The following is a 23295-nucleotide window of genomic DNA, read 5'->3' on the forward strand; positions in this document are numbered from 1 at the left end:
GCTGGAATCATATTGATATCTCCAGAAGGACATCGATTCCACTCGATGTTGCGATTCGGATTCAAAGCGTCCAATAACGAGGTCGAATACGAAGCTTTACTTGCCGGGCCAAGGGTGGCCCAAGAGCTGAAGGCCAGCTCCGTCCAATGTTACAGCGATTCCCAACTTGTGGTAAACCAAGTGTTGGGGGAATACCAAGCACGGGGAACCAAGATGGCTGCTTACCTGGCCAAGGTAAATAGCGAGCTATCTGTATTCGAGCGTGGCTCAATCGAGTAGATACCTCGGGAGCAGAACGCCAATGCGGACGCCTGGCAAAACTCTCCACCTCTCCTACGGTGTGTTCTGCCAGGCGAAGCGAAGACCATTTTGCAGGAAGTGCACGAGGGTTTTTGCGAAGATCACACTGGGGGGCAAAGCTTGGCCCTAAAGATCTTAAGGCAAGGATATTACTGGCCCACTCTGTCAAAGGACTCGATCTCCTACGTCAAAAAATGTGACAAGTGCCAGCGATTCTCCACAGTTGCCCGAGCTCCCCCGGTCGAGCTGAAGATGATCTCGTCCCCGTGGCCATTCGCGGTCTGGGGGATTGACTTGGTTGGTGCCCTCCCTACTGGAAAGGGAGGAGTTCTTTATGCGGTGGGGGCTATCGACTACTTCACCAAGTGGGTAGAAGCAGAGCCCCTGGCAACGATCACTTCAAAAAGAGTCCTCGACTTCGTGGTCAAGAGCATTATCTGCCGATTCAGGCTGCCAAAGAAGATCGTATCAGATAATGGAACGTAGTTTGACAGCGACCTCTTCACCGAATTCTGTGAGAGGCACGGCATTGTAAAAAGCTTCTCCTCCGTGGCCTATCCCCAGGAAAATGGGCAGGTCGAGGCTGTCAACAAGACGCTGAAGGCGAGACTTAAGAAAAGACTGGACGAAGCCAAGGGAGTCTGGCCAGAACAGCTCCCCCAGGTACTGTGTGTTATATTATTTTATAATATAATGTTTTAAATTAAATAAATGTGACAAAGTGTGTCACATATTGTAACATATAATAGAGAGTTACAATATTTAGATATATGAGATATATCCAAATAATGTAACATATTTGGTGTTACAAATTTGTAACCTCCAAATATTACCTTTTATTGTGTAAATTGTTGTTACACAATATTGAGATGAATTTCATAAAAGACATATGTGATATGGCTGTTAGAGATATGATTTTAACCCCAATAATGTGTTTTGGGAGTTACAAAATCATTTGGGAGGGTTTGGAACCGTTTGGAAAAATAGCACAATTTTTGTGCTGAATTTGGTCAGTGGCCGCGGCCTGTGGGTCAGAGACCAGTGGCCGCGGCCACTAATGTCTCTGGCCGCGGCCACAGGCCAAAAACTGACCAAATTTTCAGTTTTTTCAATATTTTTTTAACAGCTCAAAAAACCCATATAACTCCCAAATCTCCTTTTTAATTCCATATTAATCCAATTAAACATTGGTAACAGCCATGGGGGTTGGTGGAATTTGAAATTCAAAGGGTGTCTCTAAACTCTATAAATAGGAGCCTATAGCTCACTTGTAAGACACAACTTTTCTATCCACTAGAGCACTTGGCTAGAAACACCTTGAGGCTTGATAATTCCATAAAGCTTTTCCAATATCTGAGAGAGATCCCTTAGTGCTTGAGTTAGGGGGAAATAAGCTTTTGGACAAAGGTTTTATACCTTGTTCAAGTTGGCGATCCCCAATCCTCTTCACTTAGGTTGTGTAAGTGAGAGTTTGCTTTTGTTTCTGTTCTTCTTTCTATTGCATTGTTTTCTACTTATTCTCTTGTTCCTATTACTTGTATTTCTTGTTCAAAGGTTGTAATCTTCTTTTCTTTATTTCAAACATTTTAGTTTACTTGTAATATTTTGCTTTGAGTTGTATTTCCACCATTCTCTTCTTCATCATCATCTTCTCCCTTTCTTTGGTTTATTTGTATTTTCAATTATAGAGTTGTAACCTTATTTAATCAATCTATATTTACTTGTAATATTATTGCATAGAGTTGTAATATTATAATCATTTCCATTGAGGCAAAACAATATTTTCCTAACACTGTGGGCATACCGGACCTCGCATCGAATGCCGACGGGGCATACTCCTTTCTCCCTGGCTTTCGGGAGTGAGGCAGTCCTTCCCGTCGAAGTAAAGGTAGCCTCGCATAGAGTCCAGGCATTTGACCAAGACCGCAATCACGAATTGCTCTACGCGTCCCTCGATCTGATTGACGAAAGACGAGAAGATTTGTAGCTACAGCTCGTGCATTATCAGCAAAAGATCACTCGTTATTTTAACTCAAAGGTCAGAAAACGCGTCTTTAGCGTTGGCGACCTGGTCCTCAGAAGAGTCTTCTTAGCCAGCAAGGATCCCAAAGACGGAGTATTGGGACCGAACTAGGAAGGACCCTACCAAATAACCGAGGTCATTAAAGAAGGAACCTACAAGTTAGCTAGGCTTAATGGAGAAGCGGTCCCACAAACTTGGAACGCTATCCATTTGAAGAAATATTATCAATGATACATTTGTAAGGCTTAATCAGAAAAGCCATCTTTTGTTCATTAAGTAATGAGAATCAAATCTTCTTACATTAGTGTGTACATTTGTGCATGTAAAGTCAAGTAACCACGAAAGACCCTTTCCTAATTACTTGGGGGGCATATGTCCTGGATATAACCAGGTCGTCCAAAAACTTAGAAGTTAATTCAAATTGATTGATAGATGTTTTTCTTAAAAAGCGCGAGATATCGATAAAGGATTAACGGGAACTAAGTTGTATCCTGGATATAACCAGGTCGTTCCAAAAACTTAGAAGTTGGTTCAAATTGATTGATCGATGTTTTTCTTAAAAAGCACGAGATATCGATAAAGAATTAACACGAACTAAGTTTTCAAATTAATGTCCTGGATTCAATCAGGTCCTAAAACTTAGAAGTTAGTTCAAATTGATTGATCGATGTTTTTCTTAAAAACCACAAGATATCGATAAAGAATTAACGCGAACTAAGTTTTCAAATTAATTTCCTGGATTCAACCATGTCCTAAAACTTAGAAGTTAGTTCAAATTGGTTGATCGATGTTTTTCTTAAAAAGCACGAGATATCGATGAATAATTAACGCGAACTAAGTTTTCAAATTAATGTCCTGAATTCAACCAAGTCCTAAAACTTAGAAGTTAGTTCAAATTGGTTGATCGATGTTTTTCTTAAAAAGCACGAGATATCGATAAAGAATTAACGCGAACTAAGTTTTCAAATTAATGTCCTGGATTCAACCAGGTCCTAAAACTTAGAAGTTAGTTCAAATTGGTTGATCGATGTTTTTCTTAAAAAACACGTGATATCGATAAAGGATTAACACGAACTAATTTTTAAATAAAAATATGTAAATCAATTGAAATAAAGTTGAGGAAATCAATTGTCTCGAGGTTAAAAAACCTCATAATATAAAGTTACAAAAAAACGTAAATGATTAAAGAAAAGGAGAAAAGTCCTATGCCCCGCCAGGCTGCTCTGATGAGGTCACCCCCTCGCCATCCTGCTCGGTGGCAGTGGAAGTCTCCCCGGTCTCGGAGGGCGCCTCTTGTTGAAGGCGAGCTTTGAACTTCCCCAAGAAGAACTCCCATACGTCCAGCTGCAGAAAGGAGAAGTCGTCATCCGGGTTGAAGACCCAACAGTGGTACAACATAGCTTCCATGGAGGAGCTGGAAGCTGCCCTCTCCGCCGCCAGAGCAGCCTGGGCCTCCTCGGCCTCAACCTTTGCAGCGTCTAGTACGGCCCGGGCAGCCTTGGCTTCCTCGAGCTCGATCTTCGCAGTGGCTAGGGTGGCCACACCAAGGCCTCGGCCTCCTGCAGCTTAGTCCGGGATGCCTCCAGCTCAATTTGTGTAGCGACCGAAGCGGCCTGCGCGACCCTCTCGTTTTCCCGGGCAGTTGCCAGGGCCGCCTTGGCATCCCTTTCCTGTTGTTGAGCAGTCGCGAGGGTGAACTGAGCAGCTTGGATCTCGCCCTTGATCTCCTCGATCTTGGCCTGGGACCTAGATATGCTCCAGTGGAGGGCCAAGGCCGCCTCCAAAACCAAAAGATAATAAGGCAAGTGCCTTAGGAAAAAAAAATGATACAAACAAACAGGGAGTACCAGTGGCAAAGACAACTTATTGTGAGGGTCATCCCCAACGAAGACTCCATCACGTTCTCAGGGTTCCTTATCTCGATCTCTCGCAGATCCCTCGAGGTGGCATTGTAGCAATGATCCACCATGTAGGTTGCGGTCTCGTAGACTGTCCCCCTGAAGACCTCGGGGACTTTCTCCAGGGCCTGGGGGTTGACCGGGACGCGAACACCGGGGGTCGGAGCAGCCAAGGTCCCAGTGGATGCCTCCGGTTCCCGAATAGAGACAGGAGGTCGAGGGGGAGGTGGAGCCATCATCTTCTCCGTTGCAGGAGGGGGTGGAGGCACCTTCTCCAGAGCAGCAGGAGCTTGGTTTTTCCCCATTGCAGGAGATTTGGAGGTGGTCCCGATGGCTTTCTTCGCCATCCGAAGCCTCTTCACCATGGGCCCGGAAGACCCGGAGGAAGGGTTTCCTCCAGGGAACATAGCTCGCAGATCATTGCTCCCGGGCCGCGACATCTCCTCCATTGAAACAAAGACAGCAAAGCATTAATATACATGTAAAAATATTTGTGCAAAACAAAACTAAACAAAAAAAGAAAGAGAGAAGAGCTGAAGTATGTATTGAAAAGAGTCCTACCCTCTAAGCTAGAGGAGGAATCTATGGTCACGACCTCCGGCCCCGGAGCTTCAACGGGGGAGTCTAAGATAACGACTTCACGAGCTAGAGGAGGCTCTGGGTCCGGATCTGCCTCGGGACTAGACTCTTCTACGTACTGCCTAAGACCCGAAGCTACTACACCCTCCAGGAGGGAGGGCCACGACCTAAGATTGGTCCCATACTCCTCGAAAAAAAGCCGACCTATAGGCCAAGGTATTATCTACAACTATAGTACCCGTAGGGCGGCTCATGTCATAACGCAGCACGAGCTGGTTGACACATTGGAGTAGGGTGGTGTCGCGGTCTGGGTCGTTTTGGTGGCAATGAACGGGTTAGCTGGGGTTAAACCTAGCAAGTCGTAGGTTGGCAGTGGCCCTATCTAAGTCCCTAAATAAATAAGGGTTACCTTGGCCGGAAGGGCTGGCTGCTGCCCCGAACTGGGCCCTCTCTGCATGGACTTCTTGGGCGACCTCCAGAGCCCATTTCTGCCGCACGAGGGGCACCTCGTCCTCCTCGTCCTCATCCTCATCCACGGCCACCTCCTTGGGGATGGGCACCATCTCATGAGCAGCGGGGATGGTCCGCGGTCTCCTCAAGGCCAGAGTCTGGCCCAGAGAGATCAACTTACACGCTAGCATCGTCTCGTCAGACACGGGCTGGCGATAATCCTTTTCACTTGGGGGGAGCCCCGCCAAGGTTTCATATTGACCCCCAAGGGTCACTTATTTGGCTGTCCTCGCGAAAATAGCTGCATGATAGTTTCTAAGTCACGAACGAATAAAAAGAGGCTAATCAGCAATCAACTTACGAGCTGAAGAAAGAAGGACTTACGAGGACGGTTGAAGTAGTGATGTTCGCAGTTGCGAAACCCCTTTGACATGAAGAACTTGTCCTTAAAGTCATTGGGGTGGCTGGGCAGCTCAATGACCGCAGCCGAATTTTGAAAACAGGTCAGGTAGTAGAACCCGTCACCTCGCCCTCGTTGCCGGACTGGCTTTGAGGCAAAAGAAGTACAGGATGTCCGTCGATGTGGGGACCTCCCATTCCTGCTTCAAGAATAGATACTTCAACCCCGCTAACAGACGGTAGGAGTTAGGGGGGAGCTGGAAGGGGGCCAACTTCACGTAATTTAAAAAATCCACAAAGTACTGGTCCAGTGGGAGGAAGGCCCCAACCTTGAGATGCTCGTCGCTCCAGGCGGCGTACTCCTCATCGAGCGGCGCGCAGCTCTGCTTACCTTCAAGGGGAGGTCGGGTGTCCAGGGCGCCCCTCCCCATCTCAATGTTATGGGAAAGTAAAATTTTGTTGACTTTCCCTTGGGTGGTGACCTTCGAGGCGATCCTCTCGTCCTCGAAAAAGGCGTCGGGTCCCACCTCGACCTCCTTCTCCACGGTTGGACCGAAGTTGGGGATCGGGGAGTCCGTAGCCACCTCCTTTCCTTTGTTGGTTTGCTGGGAAGACGAGCTGCCAACACTCTTCTTGGGTGCGCTCTTCTTAGGTCCCATCTGGTCGCCTAACGAACAAAGAAGAAAGTTTAGAAAGGGCGACCTAAGCATAAGAAAGAATCTAGCGCGAAGTGTTTCCTTTACACGGGCTGAGGTAATCTCAGCCCGCGGCGAGTAAGACCACGCGGTTCTATGAACACGCGCCTGTACTCCCAACGGGTCCCCAATTACTCGAAATCCGTGTGTCAGGAGGGTCAGAGCAAAAGTTTGCCTTGGAAGGAAAATTTCAGTAGGCAAAACCGCCTGTGAAGCGTGTCCCCTAAGCTACCCGGTTTTTGCACCCTAAAAACTTCTTGTTCCAAATAGGCATAAAAAAATTTTACCGAGAAAATCACCCCATAATTTGTATCCTATGTGTTGTACCCAGTTTTCGAGCCATGTTAAATGTGACCTCGAAAGTTGGATTCACAAACAATTGGACTCGTAAGGTTTAGAGTATGCTCCAGGAATAAATTTCGAGCCTGCAAGACATAGACGACCTCGAACATGGTGACCTCGAAGTGTTCATGATCTCGAAAGGTAGCTCCGGAGATGCAACCATCCTCAGGGATGACCTCGGATCAGGGGTCCCGAGCTCGACGCACATACGATCTCGAAAGCCATGTGCCCTCGGGAGATGTCTCTAGCTCGAAAGTTGACGAGAAACCTGGGAAGCTAAGGCCTTGGAGATATATGATAAAAACTTTGAATATCTATAAGTGTTGTCCATACGAGATGTAATCCTCATTTATTACTGTAAATCCCCTAGAATCGTGGGATATTGTTTGGTCAGTTATACGTCCCCTAGTCTTCAGGGGACGTTTCCTTTTATATCTGATTATAGGCATTTAAAGCCATTTATTTTATTTACGCAAAAAGAGTAACTACCCAAAATATGTGGGATAGTATTCTGCAGCCTTCTCTATAAATAGAGAGGTCATGCACCATTGTAAATGGACCGAAATTCTGAACCTTGAGAGAAAACTCTGAAGAATTCATGTTGAAGAATTTTCAGAGATAATCTTGAGTTTAATAACAGAGACTCGTGGACTAGGCAGATTTAACTGCTGAACCACGTAAAAATCGTGTGTTTGTGTTGTCATATTTAAATTGGCCATTATCAGTTATTGTTTACGTGCTCTTCTTTCACTGCTGACGAAAAACGGCGTCAACAGTTTGGTGCTTTCATTGAGAGCCTTAAGCATTCATCCCTGAGAAAATCATGGCCACAAACAATCAAAACACACCTGAAGAAAATTACCCAAGACGTCCTGGAAAACAACCAATGGAAAACCCGGATGTTGAAGAGAGAAGTGGGTCCTCTGATTCCCGGGGACCACCCCCTCCACCAAGGGATGAGGATATGTACTACAATCCGGAGCGGTACGTTCCTATTGTGGAACTTGAAAACCGGCAACTGAAGCAGCTGTTGGCAGAGGCCAACAAACGGAATGAGGAGTTGACAAGGATAGCCGCAGAGGCGCAGGTGGCTCAGCCCCCGCCTCCGCGCGAAAACCAAGTCCCTCCTCCAAGGGACGTGCATGTTCCTCCCCGGAGGCCCCGCGGGCGTCCACAAAAGGATGCTGCCACAAGGAGGCCGACTCAACCTCCGGCACCAGCAGAGCCATCCGCTTCACCTAGGCCCCAGAGGAGTACTCGAGCTCGGGCCCCGGTTAACCCGCCTGTGGAAGTGCCTGCAGGAGCTGAGAATAACCGAACCCCTGCAGAGGCTCGGACTCAGGTACCTGGGAGCACACCAAATGCGACCGACCCATCTCGGGCAAATTCCGGACACTCTAAGCCGCAACAACGGTGGCAGCCACCGTCGCCTATACGGTTTCCTCCGTCACCCATAAGATATCCTTCGCCCCCCCGCAGGAACGCTCAACCTGTTCGAGATCAGAATGAAGGGCGTGCGGGGGAAAGACAAGGAAACAGGGAGAATTTCCAGGAGAGGAGAGGCGCTCCATCTGAGAAAAGTCAAACGTCTCGGTCTCGCACGGCGGAGACGAGGCGACATAGAAAGAATCCATCACGGAATAACCGAGCAATGAGCTTCACCAGTGATGAGTCCGGATAGACCAGGTCCGTTAGTAAACATGACCGAGGTCGTAATAACACTGGAAGCCGCAAGAATCGTCCCGACCTGCGAAATCACCTGAACCAGAGTCGGGGTAATGGAGAGCAAACAAATTCGGACCTCAGGGATCGCTTGAATAGGCGTAGAGATCCCTTGCGAGACGCGAGCCTAGAATCACGATCGATGACAATCAATACCAGACAGCACCTCCTACTGACCCAGTCCAAGAAAGAATCGATCAGCTCGAAAGAGCCTTTAGGCTTTTAAAGAATGAACGAGGAAATGGTCGATATGAGGACTCTGATGAGGAGCTCGAGCCGTTTGCTCCCCATATTTCTGACACTCAATTTCCTCAAGGGTTTCGGATTCCTCACGTCCCTACGTTTGAACGAAAGACCGATCCGTGTAGTCACCTGAGCACGTTCAACACTATCATGAGAGCCAGTAACGTGGGTTACGAGCTCAGGTGCATGTTGTTTCCAACATCATTGGCAGGACCTGCCAAAAGTTGGTTCGAAAAGTATAAGAGACACTCAATAACCTCATGGGAGCAGTTGTCTAAAGACTTTAAGAAGCAGCTCAGAGCAAAGGTGGGGGTCAGACCAGAAGCATCCACCTTAACTAACGTCCGGCAGCAACCGGGCGAAACATTGAAAAGTTACCTAACGAGATTTAATCTGGAAGTAGCCCGAGCTCGGGACGTGGATGACAGTGGGCACCTAATGGCTATCCAAGCTAGTGTATTACCGGGAAGTGCCCTTTGGGACGACATGCAAGGAAAACCGGTAAGGTCAATAACCGAGTTTAACAGACGAGCGCAGAGGTTTGTCAATGTAGAGGAAGCGAGGTCGACGCTCAAAGCGACCTCCCAGTCCGAAACTACAACGATAAACATCACTCTGCCTCAACCTCGGCGGACCCAGCAGCTCTAAAGCTTGCCACGGAGAACCGCTCCAAGAGGAAAAAGAACGAAGGAAGTAACCCCGAAGCTGAGGGAGGAAAGAAAAAGAAAGGGGAGAGGTATTTCTCCGTGTATAGAGTATACACTGAGCTCAATGAGTCTCGGGAGAACATATACCTGGCTAATGAGAACCAAGTCCCCTTTAGGCGCCCAGACCCGATGAGAAATCAAAAATCCAAGAGGGATTCCAGTAAATATTGTCGGTTCCACAGAGACACCGGACATACAACCGATGAATGTCGACAACTGAAGGACGAGATCGAAGGGTTGATCTCGAGAGGTTACTTCCGGCATTATGTCAAAAACCAGAGTACTGGTCAGGTGGCTGCGAGCCAGAGAGTAGCCGCGCCTCCGATGAGACAAAACAATCAGTGTTGTCCCCAATGTCTCAGAGTCCATTTCTTCTTCCTCAAAATCCAAGTGTGGCTCATTTTCTGCCACATTTGGAGGAAGAGGCTGAGAGGATGCAGCGCCAGCAGCCTGTCCAGCTCTCTGTGATGTTTTTGTCATATGATCTTCTTAAAGTTTATTGTTTACACCAATATTACAATAATACATTAAATGATGTTTTTATTTTTAATATATGTTTATCAAAGATTAAAAAAAAGTTATTATAATATGTAACATCATGTGTACATATATATCATCATCATAAAGAAGCTTCTATATAAATCAAATATGATATTATATAGTTCAATTCCACTTAATTATTTAAAACAAAATAAACAAATTCTTGTGTAAGCAATTGACTATCTAGAAGTCATGACGAAATAACTAACAAGTACTTAAGGGCATGATTAGTATAAGATTCAAATATGATTTTATCTTTTCAAATATTAAAAATTGTGGGACCTACAAATAAAACTTGATTGGTTAAACATTTTTAGAAACTAATTCCAAAAACAACTTCAATTCTAATGAAGGATTTTGAAAACGAAAATTTCATGTTTTCAGTATAATCTTACTTTTTAAAAAAATATTTTTTTTTCTTGCTAATTTTTTTTTTATTTTTCTTACAGTCTTGATTTTTTTTCTTTTGTCATTTTTACAAATCAATCTACTTTTTAAAATTTTTATCTATATAAATTTAGTAAAATAATTAATTATAAAATCATATAACAGAATATAATTTAATTCTAATTTACAATATATTTGCTAAAAAAATTCATTGATCAAATAAAAATTACAACAAATAAATAAAAAAATATATTTTCACTTCAATTATTATTACACCAAAAATAAAAAATATATATTACATATTCAATTTTTAGATTTTCTACCAAAAAATTATTCAATTTTATAAAACTCAAAAATAGTTAACGCACAATACATTCAATCATATTTTCATAAACATATTTTCAGACACTAAATCTAGATTCTTTTTTCAGAATCATACTTTTCCAAAATGCAATTTTTAAATCACTAATCAATCATGTCCTAAAAAAATATAACTTTAATTTATAAAAAAAATCAAAATTAATGGCAATGCAATATTGTTATGAATTTAATTAATGCACTATTATTAAATTTTAATTTATCAATATAATTAAATTTTACCTTCAGCTAAATCAATCACGTATTTAGTTTCTGTTATATTTTCAAATTTAATCCCAATCACAGATTCAGCTTTTTAAAACTCAAAAACAGTTTATTGACATTGAACCAATCACATATTCAGATATATGTTTTCAGTCACTAAATTCAGATTTTCATTTCAGAATCCTACTTTTCAAAAATACAGTTTTCTAATCGCGAATCAATCAGACCCTAATATTTCCAAACTAAACACGCTGAGTAGTCCAATCACACCACAGTACCTGATCTGAAAACTACTAGTCCTCTCACACAACTCAACTATAATTAAATATAACATTAACGATTACTTATCATAACACTCAACACTAAACGATAAACCATTATTACCAACTCTCATCCTAGCTCATCGATATCTATAGAGTGAGAAAGGTAGAAAAAGATTTGTTTTTCTTGCTGCAAAATCAAACAATATTGACAATGGCAAAAAAGAACCAAGAGTACCCTTTTGCACCAGCTAATGGTTACACCAGAAGCGATCAAGAATCAGGTGGTTTATCAGCCGAGGAGCTCAAACGCAAGAAGAAGATCAAAATAGCCATATATGTGGTTGCTTTTGTAATTTTTCAGGTCATTGTTATCACGGCTTTTTCACTAACTGTCATGAAAGTTAAGACTCCTAAGCTGAGACTAGAGAACACTCAGCTCCAAACATTGACCACAAATGCTTCTAATTCTCCTTCTTTCGATGGGAGCTTCTCGACCCAAGTTAGGGTCAAGAACACCAACTTCGGGCCCTACAAGTTTGAAGCCACCACCCTCAACTTCGACTACGGCGGAGCCACCGTAGGACAGGTTGTGATTCCTAAGGGCAAGGCTGGAATGAAGTCCACCAAGAAGATTAACGATATGACTGTTGTGTTTAGCTCAACCCAATTGCCAAACAGTGATGAGCTCGGTAGTGAGTTGACCGCCGGAACGTTGACTCTCAGCATCTCGGCCAGTATGAACGGGAAGGTGGAGCTGATGCTGATCATGAAGAAGAAGAAGTCGACCAACATGAACTGCACTATTACCATGATGTGGCTCACAAGACCCTAAAGAGTTTGCAATGCAAATAAAAGAGTGTTTAAAAAGTTGTTTGATTACATTTCAATTTTTCATTTGTATAATATCAGTACCATTCATGATAATGTAATTGTTTTCTTAATTAATAATTTATTATGATTTATTTGTCACAAATATATAAATTTTTAGGTCTAATAAATATTATTTTTTAATCACAATTTGATTTCCTACTAAAAAATTTATGATTTTATTATCACCTAAATACTTAATTTTAATATCTATAATCACATTTATGTTTAGTATTTTTAACGTGATAATTAATAATCCTGTGAATTACAGTAAGTTTAGTATTTTATTATGGTCGTTTGCAACTCTTTCCCGGCGGTTTCCCTCGATCTGCATTTCTTTGCCTTAGATATCGAGGCATTGTAGCACTCCCTCGCTTCTCGTTGGTTTCCCAATACGCATCCTACCCCTGTGTCAGTTAGGAATTTCATGGCAAGATGGAAAACCGAGGTAACATATCACAGATCGACCAAACTAGGCCTCCCAATTACAGCATTATACGCAGAAGGATAATCAACTACTATGAAAGTAGTGTGTAATGTCATGTTCGCAAGCGCAGTTCCTGCTGTAACTGGGAGCCTAATCGACCCTGTCGACGCGAGCCCTTCGCCAGAAAAAACATATATGGTTTGGTTGCACGGCTCCAGGTCCATGACGGACAACTTCATCATTTCTAGTGAAGACTTATACAAGATGTTGACTGAGCTCCCTGTGTCAACCAACACCCTCTTAACCATCATGTTGGCGATCTGGACGTCAACGACCAGCAGATCGGAGTATGGGAATCGAACGTGCTGAGCATTGTCTTAAGAGAAGGTTATCAACTCCTCCTCTGTTCGAGCTTTTTTAGGTGCTCGATCCTCCACACTCATCAACTCGATGTCCTGGTCGTGGCGTAAGGTCCAAGCGTACCGCTCCCTTTCCTTCCCACTATCTCCTGCAAGGTGTGGGCCGCCACAGATGGTGATTAACGTACCTGCCATAGGAGCTGGCTGTAAAGGTGGAGAGCGTTGGCGTGCAGGTGCCTGCTCGTTGCCACCTTGAGCCTCTCGTTGAGACCCTCCAGCGGCTCGCATCTCCTTAGGTGTCCATGTCTAATCAGGAACTCAGTGTCGTCCTTCAGCTGGTTACACTCATTGGTGTCATGTCCGTAGTCGTTGTGAAAACGACATAATTTTGTTGTATCTCTCTTGGAGATATCCTTCCTTATAGGTGTGGGTCGCTTATATGGGACATTAGAGTTGGTCGCCTGGTAGACCTCTGCTCTACTCTCAACAAGGGTCGTATAGTTGGTGAATTTCGACTCATATCTATTTCCTTTGGGCGTTTATTTTCAGATGTTGACGGCTCTTTGCTCGCCCTTTTTCCACCAATTTTGCCATTTCTGTTCCCGTTGCCTTTGTCGTTGCCATTGGGTTTATCCAACCCATTGGCGGCTTTGGCGGGATCTTCCTTTGATCCCTTGTCTTTCGAAGGAGACTTCCCCTCGTTGGCGATTGCATCCTTGAGCTTGATGTATCGATTAGCTTAATCCAGAAACTCCTGGGTACTCCTTACCCCATTCCTTCTTAGGTTGTTCCAGAGGGGAGAATGATGCCTAACCCCAGAGCCATCATTTTTCCCTCGTCGCCCACTGTTTTTACTCCTTTAAGGGATCTTCCTTCTTTCGGCAGATCTCGACCAGCTGGTTGGCCTTAATGGGGTGTACGCGACCCGCGTAAAATTGTTCGTAAAATTCATTTACGAACATTTCCCACGATAATCTAATAGCAGGAGGGAACTTAAAGAACCACTCCTGAGCAGTGTCAAATAAGGTGGCGGGGAAGATCCTGCAGCGGGCATCATCCGACACCTTCTGAATATCCATTTGTATCTCAAACTTGTTTACATGAGATATTGGGTCCCCGTACCCATCAAAGTTCGGTAGTACTAGCATCTTGAACTTGATGGGGGTTTCCGTCACAGCGATCCTCTGCACAAACAGAGTGTCTCTCCTCCGATCGTACTCAATGTGGGATGTTCGGTTTCCCACCAGTTGTTGTACCGCCTGATTCAGAACATCAATTTGAGCCTGAACAGCGTCTGGGATCTCCGGGGCTGCAGTTGTCGGCGGAGCATACTCATCGTGCCCCTCACGCCTGTCGTTGAGCACGTCCCTCAGATCATCATCCCTGCGCCTTTGTTCGCTAGCGCCCATTCGGTCAAAGACGTTATGCTGTTTAGGCTGCCCCCCAGCGTTCTGGCTCGCAGGCCTATTGTCTCTTGGAGGGGGGTTCCTGTCTCCACTTCTTTCCTCATGTCCACGACCAACTTTCCTCCTGCTGAAATCGGCCTCATTATAGTCATGGTCGTCCCTAAACTGCGACCGACTATGGCGTGACCGGCTAGTCACGCTGTTTCCTCCTCTAGCTGGCATCTCCCGAGCGTCAGGGGGAGGCTTGCGTTGCTCGGTGGGTCCCCATGCATTATTATTTCGTGGGGTGGCCCTAACCACAGAGCCTGATTCGTTGTGCCTTCTGTTAGCATAAGGATGCTGCCCCCTGCTCGGAGGATTTGGCTCATCGCCCCCTGGGCGTCTAGGGCTTCGGGGAGGCTGCCCGGCCCTATTCTGCCTCTAGCTGGGGATTGTAACAACCAGCTTGAGAGGGTGGCTGTTGCTCAGGATCCCTGATAACTCTACAAAATAGAGTTATTTTACCACTTTTTATGTGCTAATTGTTGCTTAATTCTTGAGTTTTTAATTGATTTATTAAGTTTTTAAGTAATTTTGAATTTATTAGGTTTATTTTAATTTTATAGATTTTTGTGTGTTTTTATTGTTATATTATTGTAAAATGTTATGGTTTAATTATTTAAAATTAATATTGTTAAGTTAGGAGTAAAAAGATGAAATTTTAAGCTTAAATGTTTAAGTAAATTAAATTTTAACTAATATTTTCATTGAACTTTTGTTGTATATTTCATTATTGAAAATATTTAGTTTTAATTTAATTTATGTTTGTTTTATAGGGAATTTTTTGCATGCTATTTCTCTTGAAAAGCAAGAAGAATGGTGAAAAAAAAATGACATTTTTGTAAAAGAAAAGCAAGGAAGTGGCATTTTTTCAGGCCCATTCCAAGACTTTCTTGTCCGCCTGCTACAGTACCACGAAGACTCCACCAGCGCCACCTGTCCCTGCCTTCTCCTCAGCATTGCACTTCATGTCATCAACAAAGCAGCCACTTCTCTCCACATATAGCATCCTGAAGCCTCCACGCCAGTTCTTCATCAACCAGCCTTCCATATGCACATCACGTATCACATAATATAGGCCCAAGCCCAGCCGCCTGGTTCTTCAACAAAGCAGCCCATGGCCAAGCTTCTCTCCCAGGCCCACCAGGCCCAATTCAGCTCCATGGCCCAAACCGAACCCACTCTGCCACAGCCACAAAAAGACCCAAAAAATCACATTTTCATTCCCAATATTTTTCACTCAAATATCAATTCACTCTTCCCTATTTTTCTCACCTAAATAAACATTCCTAATTCATTTTTTTACCCTAGCTTTTCACTAATCTTTTACCCAACCAAACATTTCATCTTTCCAATACTCTTACATTTACTCTATTTATCCTGCCACTTTCCAACACAATTAAATTAATCAATTTATTTATTTTAATTTGATTAATTTAATCTCCATATTTTGCCTATAAATAGAGTCTTGTAAGACCATTTGGGGAGCTCTTCTTCTTCATCTTTTCAACATCTTCTACACATATTTTTCTCTCGTCTTTTCACTATTTTCTATCTACCATTTTCATCTTTTGAAGAGCATGTCAAGTATGTTATTTTGTAATTTTTATCTAGTTATGAGCTTCTAATCTTTTTCAAAGGTTATTAAGATGATGATGAAGCAAAATGTAACTAGATAGTATTTTTTTTATTGTATGTTGATTTCCTATTTGTGTAATATTGTTTATGGATTTTTCTATCAAAGATATGCATTTTTCATCTATTATTGAGTGTTAGAGCATATTACACTTAGTTCTTCATTATGCAAAAATATGATATTCTTTGATTAAATGTTTTTCATTAAATTGTTCACATCTAATTCTTAGAGCATAAGTATCATATTTTGCCTAAACATAATCCCTTTGATTTTTTGTAGTTTCATTAGGTTGTAACACAACTAATGCTTAGAAATTATATCTTATATAAGTGAAGAAAAATCCTACATTTTTGAAAGAGTAAATTGTGCTTGAATAAGAAAATATATTTTGAAAAAAAGTATAGTGTGATTTATTTCAACTATATCTAAACTTGGGAATCAATATACTTATAAATACTATTGAACTTGCATTTTGTGGATTCTAACATCTTAATAATCTTATTTTACTTATCTCATTTGAAAACCATTTTTCTATTTAATCATTAATCTTTTTATTACTTGTCTTTTATTTTTTTTAAAACAAAATCTCATCAAATATTTGGAACTAGGTTAGAATATTATTGCTTTGTTTGAAATAGTTTCTTTTGATGTTAGTCAACTCCCATGGGTTCGACCTCGTACTTACATGAACATTATATTTCGAAACGATTCGTGCACTTGCGAGTTTAATTATTAAAACACCCTCTTTTGGGATCAACAATCCCGAATTGGGACATCATCCTGAGCAACAGGCGGCTGCTCTGGCCTTTTAGGGCTTGCTAACTGGAGCGGAGGACTCGGATTAGGGGCCTGTTGCGGTGGTGCATTTGGTGACTGATCTGGTTGAGAGGCCGGTGCAGCTTGTCCTCGAGCCAACTGAATGGCTGCTTCAAAAGCAGCCGTGGTATCTCTCTTCCGACGGTCCATGTTCGTCTGCTGCTCATTCAGCTCCTGACGTTGACGCTCAATCTCCCTCTGCTGCAGCGCCAAGGTCTCCGCCGTATTCTCTTGATTAGCTCTCATATTGGCCAACTCTTCCTGCAACACAATCAGTATTGTCCTCAGCGTCTCGGAGTCCATTTCTTCTTCCTCAAAATCCAAGTGTAGCTCATTTTCAGCCACATCTGGATGAGGAGGCTGAGAGGATGCAGAGCTCTCTTGGATGTTTTCGTCATATGATCTTCTTGAAGTTTTTTTGTTTACACCAATATTACAATAATACATTAAATGTTGTTCTTATTTTGAATATATGTTTATCAAAGATTAAAAAAAAGTTATTATAATATGTAACATCATGTGTACATATATATCATCATCATAAAGAAGTTTCTATAAAAATCAAATATGATATTATATAGTTCAATTCCACTTAATTATTTAAAATAAATAAACAAATTCTTTGTGTAAGCAATTGACTATCTAGAAGTCATGACGAAAAAACTAATAATTACTTAATATTTTCAAACTAAACGCGTAGTTCAATCACAGCACAGTACCTGATCAGAAAACTACCAGTCCTCTCACACAACTCAACTATAAATATAACATTAACGATTACTTATGATAACACTCAACACTAAACGATAAACTATTCTTACCAACTCTCATCCTCGTCGATATCTGAGAAAGATAGAAAAAGATTTATTTTTCTTGCTGCAAAATCAAACAATATTGACAATGGCAGAAAAGAACCAAGAGTACCCTTTTGCACCAGCTAATGGTTACACCAGAAGCGATCAAGAATCAGGTGGTTTATCAGCCGAGGAGCTCAAACGCAAGAAGAAGATCAAAATTGCTATATATGTGGTTGCTTTTGTAATTTTTCAGGTCATTGTTATCACGGCTTTTTCACTAACTGTCATGAAAGTTAAGACTCCTAAGCTGAGGCTAGAGAACACTCAGCTCCAAACATTGACCACAAATGCTTCTTCTTTTGATGGGAGCTTCTCGACCCAAGTTAGGGTCAAGAACACCAACTTCGGGCCGTACAAGTTTGAAGCCACCACCCTCAACTTCAACTACGGCGGAGCCACCGTAGGACAGGTTGTGATTCCTAAGGGCAAGGCTGGAATGAAGTCCACCAAGAAGATTAACGATGTGACTGTTGTGTTTAGCTCAACCCAATTGCCAAACAGTGCTGAGCTTGGTAGTGAGTTGACCGCCGGAACGTTGACTCTCAGCAGCTCGGCCAGGATGAACGGGAAGGTGGAGCTGATGCTGATCATGAAGAAGAAGAAGTCGATCAACATGAACTGCACTATTACTATTGATGTGGCTCAAAAGACCGTAAAGAGTTTGCAATGTAAATAAAAGAGTGTTTAAAAAGTTGTTTGATTACATTTCAATTTTTCATTTGTATAATATCAGTACCATTCATGATAATGTAATTGTTTTCTTAATTAATAATTTTTTATGATTTATTTGCCACAAATATATAAATTTTTAGGTCTAATAAATATTAGTTTTTAGTCACAATTTATTTTCCTACTAAAATTTTTATGATTTTATTATCACCTAAATACTTAATTTTAATATCTATAATCACACTTACTTTTAGTATTTTTAACCTGATAATTAATAATCCCGTGAATTACAGTAAGTTCAGCAAATTCTTGAATTATATTCTTGCTAAAGTGTAACAATGCGATTCATTAGTCCATACATGAAAATTTGAGTACCATTTCAAAGGATTTTTAGCTTGATAAGTTAATAAGCCAGAGTCTCTCTCTGTACCATTCCAAGGGTGCAAAATTACATGTAGCTTGTGCAAACGCAGGCCCATAAAGCCCAATTTGTATTATGCTTCTTTTGCAGTCCAAAAATTAAGACGTGTCCACCTGGCTCTGAAGAGTATGTTTAAGCTAAAAAAAGCTAGACGATATACACACTACAATAAAGCGTGAGAATAATTATTTCGATCAGATTTAAAAATATCGTGCTTAAGAACAAAGAAAGCTCGAAGAATGATAATGTCAAATACACTGGTTTCCTCAACAGCTGTTTCACGTCACTTGTAAGCTTCATCTGCTAAATTTACCACTTATACATATATTCATAAAAGTTAATAGTGAAATCATTTGTTTATTATCATCATAATTATTGATAGTTTTTTTCTTCTTTGCCATGCAGAGAGATATTTATGCTAAACATTGTGGACATTTTTCAATTCATGGATCCGGACATGAGAATATTATGCAGCTGTGTGATGCAAGAGTAACAGAATCTGAATTGACTCAGGCTTTGATTGAAGTTTGTTCTACTTAGTTATATTTTTTGTTCACTTAATTAGTTATATTTTTGTTACTTTCTTATATTTTAGAAGAAAAGAAAATAATATAATATGGATTCTTGTGGTTATGAGAATTAATGAACAAGTAGATGCAAGATTTTGACAATTCCTACTTTTTAGTAGGAATAAGCCTATGTGTTTTATAATGATACTTGTTTTAATAAATGTGATTAGTCAAGTTAAACTGTCATTACAGGGTATAATAGCCATATCATTACTGATATTTATCTATCTAATCTATTAGAAAATATGTATGCTCCAAATTAGAAAATATAGCAAGTATGGCTTGACTCATTATAGTATAGACAAAGGATTTCAGGCACAGTTAGACACATAATATGACTTATGCTGTGGTTAAGCACCACCACACCATGGCTTGAAGAAATGTCCCTGTGACTATGCAATGCAAGTGATCATATATATATATATATATATATATAAAGCTATTTGTGACAAATTGAGTAGTAAAAGTTAAAAGATTGAAACTATATATATTAGAACTTTTTTTTTCATTGAGGTAATGATAAAGTATCGACTTTTATTTTAGTGGGAATCATCGTATCTCGAACAAATACTTCTCTCATTGACCAAGAAAAATTAGATGAAACGATATCCCAAATGGGATTGTGCCAACTTTTTATTTTATTTTGTGTAAAGATTGATGAAAGTATAACTAAATATTATAAGAGGATTTGAGTGAAAACGAGATACTCATTCCTCACACTCATTGGTAGGAGTCTACTTTTATTGACTCCAATATATCAGACTTGTTTTCTAGCTAAGAGCATCTCAAAGAGAATAATTATTAAATTATATACATGTATCCCTTTTTACACTTGGAAAAAAAATGCTTATTTTATATTTTTGATCGCTTTAATTAATAGGCTGGTTATAATTTATATTTAGTTATTTTAACATTTGTTTAGCTCTCCAGATGTAGAGAATTGACTAAATCGTGTTTTTTTATTTTATTAAAAAATAAAATTGATTAGTAGTTTGAAATAAATATAATTATTTATATCTTAATTTTTTTTTAAAATAAAGAGTGTAATTAAAGAGAATCATACAAAATTTACTAATTATTCGAACTTTTTAATTTTTTATAGAGACCACTTTGGAGATGTTTAGTCAGCTCTTCTATTTGTCTTTTTTTTCTCCAAAATCATTTCAGCTCTTTTTTCTTAACAAGCTGTGTTATATCAACTTCAAAATAATAATAATAATAATAATAATAATAATAATAGTTTATATATTTTTTGACCTTGTATTTTTTCTCATTATTTGTTTGGATCCTGTGTTTTGACAAATTACTTTTTAGACTCTATATTTTGTAAAATTATTAAAATAGAACCCTAAACTCAATTGATGAAGAAAAAATTAAATATAACAACACAGTTTTTAAGTTGAATAATTTTATTTTTGTTCTGAATTGTTAGTATGGTAAATTATTTGTGATTTTAGTTGAGAAAATATTGACCAAAATCGGGTTTAGAGTTCTATTTTAACCATTTTACAAAACATATAGTCTAAAAAGTAATTTGTCAAAACACAGGATCCAAACAGATAATGGGAAAAAACACAGGGTCCAAAAAAATATAAAACCTAATAATAATAATAACTTAAAATTCTTCAAATACGACAATTCGTGGGATACCTTCTAGATATGCAAATAATATGTTAATTGAAGTAATGACTTAAACAAAGTTATAAAATTAAAAATTTGTTAAAGCTTAGTTGTCCAAATCAAGCCAACTTAGAAAAAAATTGCTTATTCATAGAGGTTTAACTACAGATAACTATAGTACTTTCTTTGACTTTGAACTGCCGTAGTGACTGGGGCGATTAGAATAGAACCCACTTTTGGACCAACTTTGCAGGCGACCTTTTATTCTAATATAAAATTTTCAATAAACATTTGAAACTTAGAACTCAAAACATGAAAGTCTTTTATTAGCTTCATTTCCGTTACATGGGTTTTATTTAAAATAAATAACAACACCAATAAAACTCTCACATGTTGGATTTCAATGAATTTTTTCATTGAATAATATGGTATCATTATACATATCATATCATATCAGATTATGACCTGAAACCGGGGGATTTGGTGATTGGTCAATGTAACGGGAAAGAATCGAAGCTTCTTTTATCACATGAATTAATATAAAAAAAAATAGTTCATTTCTTTAATATCCAATTTTTTAAAAAAAAATTTAAGCTTTACTCAAAGAGAAAGACTAAAAAAGTCTAGTAGACCATCTAGAAGTGAGAAATTCCAAGCTTTACCGCGTTACGATATGAATTCTTATCATCTCAACATTTTCCACAAAGTCCATCTCAACACTCATTTTTTTATACCTTTATTCACCTAATTTGCTCAAAGCTCTCGAGACTATATATATATGGATATAACTTACAACTCTTTCATCATCATAACAAATAACAGAGTCTCTTCTCATCAAAAACAGAGTGAAAAAAAAGGTCTTTTATTTTCACAAAAAAGAGTTCTTTTTTGTTTGTTTGTTTGTTTTTATATAATCAAATGGCAGAGAAGCATCAGCAAGTTTTTCCCTTGGCCCCAGCAAATGGGCACTCGAGAAGTGATACAGAGTCAGGAAGTTCAGACGCCAAGGAGCTAAAACGCAAGAAGAGGATCAAATTGGCAATCTACATAGCCATTTTTGTAGTGTTTCAATGCATTGTTTTGGGAGTTTTTGGAGGTGTTATAATGAGAGCAAAAACTCCCAAGCTTAGGATAAACAATATCGATATCGTAACTTTGAACAAAGCTAATAATGTTGGGTCATCATCACCACCTTCATTTGACATGAAATTTAGTGCCCAAATGAAAGTTAAGAACTCCAACTTCGGCCCTTACAAGTTCGACGACACAACCGTCTTCTTCACCTACGCCGGCACCGCCGTGGGACAGGTCACCATTCCCAAGGGCAAGGCTGGTTTTAAGTCCAACAAAAAGATCAACTTGGATGTGGATTTGAGCTCAGCCAAGTTGTCGAACACTGCTGAGCTCAGCAGGGACTTGGCCGCCGGGACTTTGACTCTTCAGGGTAAGGCGACGATGACCGGGAAAATTGAGCTCATGTTCATCATGAAGAAGAAGAAGTCAACCAATATGGACTGCACCATTGTTATTGATGTCAATCAAAACAAGCTCCAATCTTTGAATTGCAAGTGAAGAAACTATATGATGTTTTTAATTTTTTTTTTTAAATGTTTTTTTTTTATAATGATTTTGTGAAATCTGGTTGTGATACTTTTTATGGTTTTTTTTTTCTTTTGTGTTTTTCAAATTTTTTATTTTTATATTTATAGATATAGGTATTGAGATTGTTTCAAGTTTCAACTATGAAAACTCTTGATAATATACATAGTTTTTGTCAATTATTAACTTGTATCTATATATATATATATATTTTTGTTAAAATAAATACTTTTATCACGATTGATATTTGTATTTATACATTTATTATTACCATTAACAACCTCACATTGAGTAGAAGATAATAATTTGATGAAATATTAAAATAATAAATATTTAGCTTATTTAAAAAAAATTAGCAAATTTAATACTTTTGTGTAGTTAAGTTCTTTAGCTAATGACTACTTGATTAAAAAAACCCCCTCAATTAATATATTAATGAAATTGAAGGCATGGTTTTAAGTAGCTAGATGGACAACTTTCAATAAACAGACTTTATGATCATTTACGTTTTCAATTTAAATTTTATAACAGCATATACCCAATTTTTAATGCATATAAGATTGATTTTATAATAATTTATATCAACAACTGATTTAATAAAAATAATTTAATGCTATTAATTTATTAAAATGTGGCATTTAAAATTTTTTTTTAACTAAATACTCAACAAGAATTAAAAAATTAATTAATACCAAATTTATGTGCATATAAATATCTATATATATTTATGGAGACAAAAAAGACGGCATCCATTATGGTGTGCCATATTAAAATGCAATTATTTAGTGTTTAAGGTCTTGGCCGCCTCAAATTGACCTAATTTTATAACAAGTGTTAAATAATTATATTTAAAAACAATAAGAATAAATAAATAACATAC

General features: G+C 39.5%; 3 protein-coding genes across 3 annotated transcripts; all 3 read left to right on the forward strand.

The window, feature by feature from the left end:
* The first annotated feature begins 11341 nt into the window (after nucleotides 1–11341).
* Nucleotides 11342–11962, forward strand: LOC133780158 (late embryogenesis abundant protein At1g64065-like). The gene has a single exon (XM_062220030.1). It carries the CDS (start codon nucleotides 11342–11344, stop codon nucleotides 11960–11962), a length of 621 nt encoding a protein of 206 aa, XP_062076014.1.
* A 5618-nt stretch (nucleotides 11963–17580) lies between these two features.
* On the forward strand, nucleotides 17581–18213 carry LOC133780160 (late embryogenesis abundant protein At1g64065-like). The gene has a single exon (XM_062220031.1). It carries the CDS (start codon nucleotides 17581–17583, stop codon nucleotides 18211–18213), a length of 633 nt encoding a protein of 210 aa, XP_062076015.1.
* A 3521-nt stretch (nucleotides 18214–21734) lies between these two features.
* Nucleotides 21735–22388, forward strand: LOC133780161 (late embryogenesis abundant protein At1g64065-like). The gene has a single exon (XM_062220032.1). The coding sequence runs from the start codon at nucleotides 21735–21737 to the stop codon at nucleotides 22386–22388; it is 654 nt and encodes a 217-aa protein (XP_062076016.1).
* Nucleotides 22389–23295: the final 907 nt, after the last annotated feature.

This window comes from Humulus lupulus, chromosome 5, assembly GCF_963169125.1.
Source record: "Humulus lupulus chromosome 5, drHumLupu1.1, whole genome shotgun sequence".
In the NCBI taxonomy this organism is placed as follows: Eukaryota; Viridiplantae; Streptophyta; class Magnoliopsida; order Rosales; family Cannabaceae; genus Humulus; species Humulus lupulus.

Bases quoted from the DNA above. Each gene is read 5' to 3' on its own strand.
- LOC133780158 (XM_062220030.1), top strand. From the start codon at position 11,342: ATGGCAAAAAAGAACCAAGAGTACCCTTTTGCACCAGCTAATGGTTAC.
- LOC133780160 (XM_062220031.1), top strand. From the start codon at position 17,581: ATGGCAGAAAAGAACCAAGAGTACCCTTTTGCACCAGCTAATGGTTAC.
- LOC133780161 (XM_062220032.1), top strand. From the start codon at position 21,735: ATGGCAGAGAAGCATCAGCAAGTTTTTCCCTTGGCCCCAGCAAATGGG.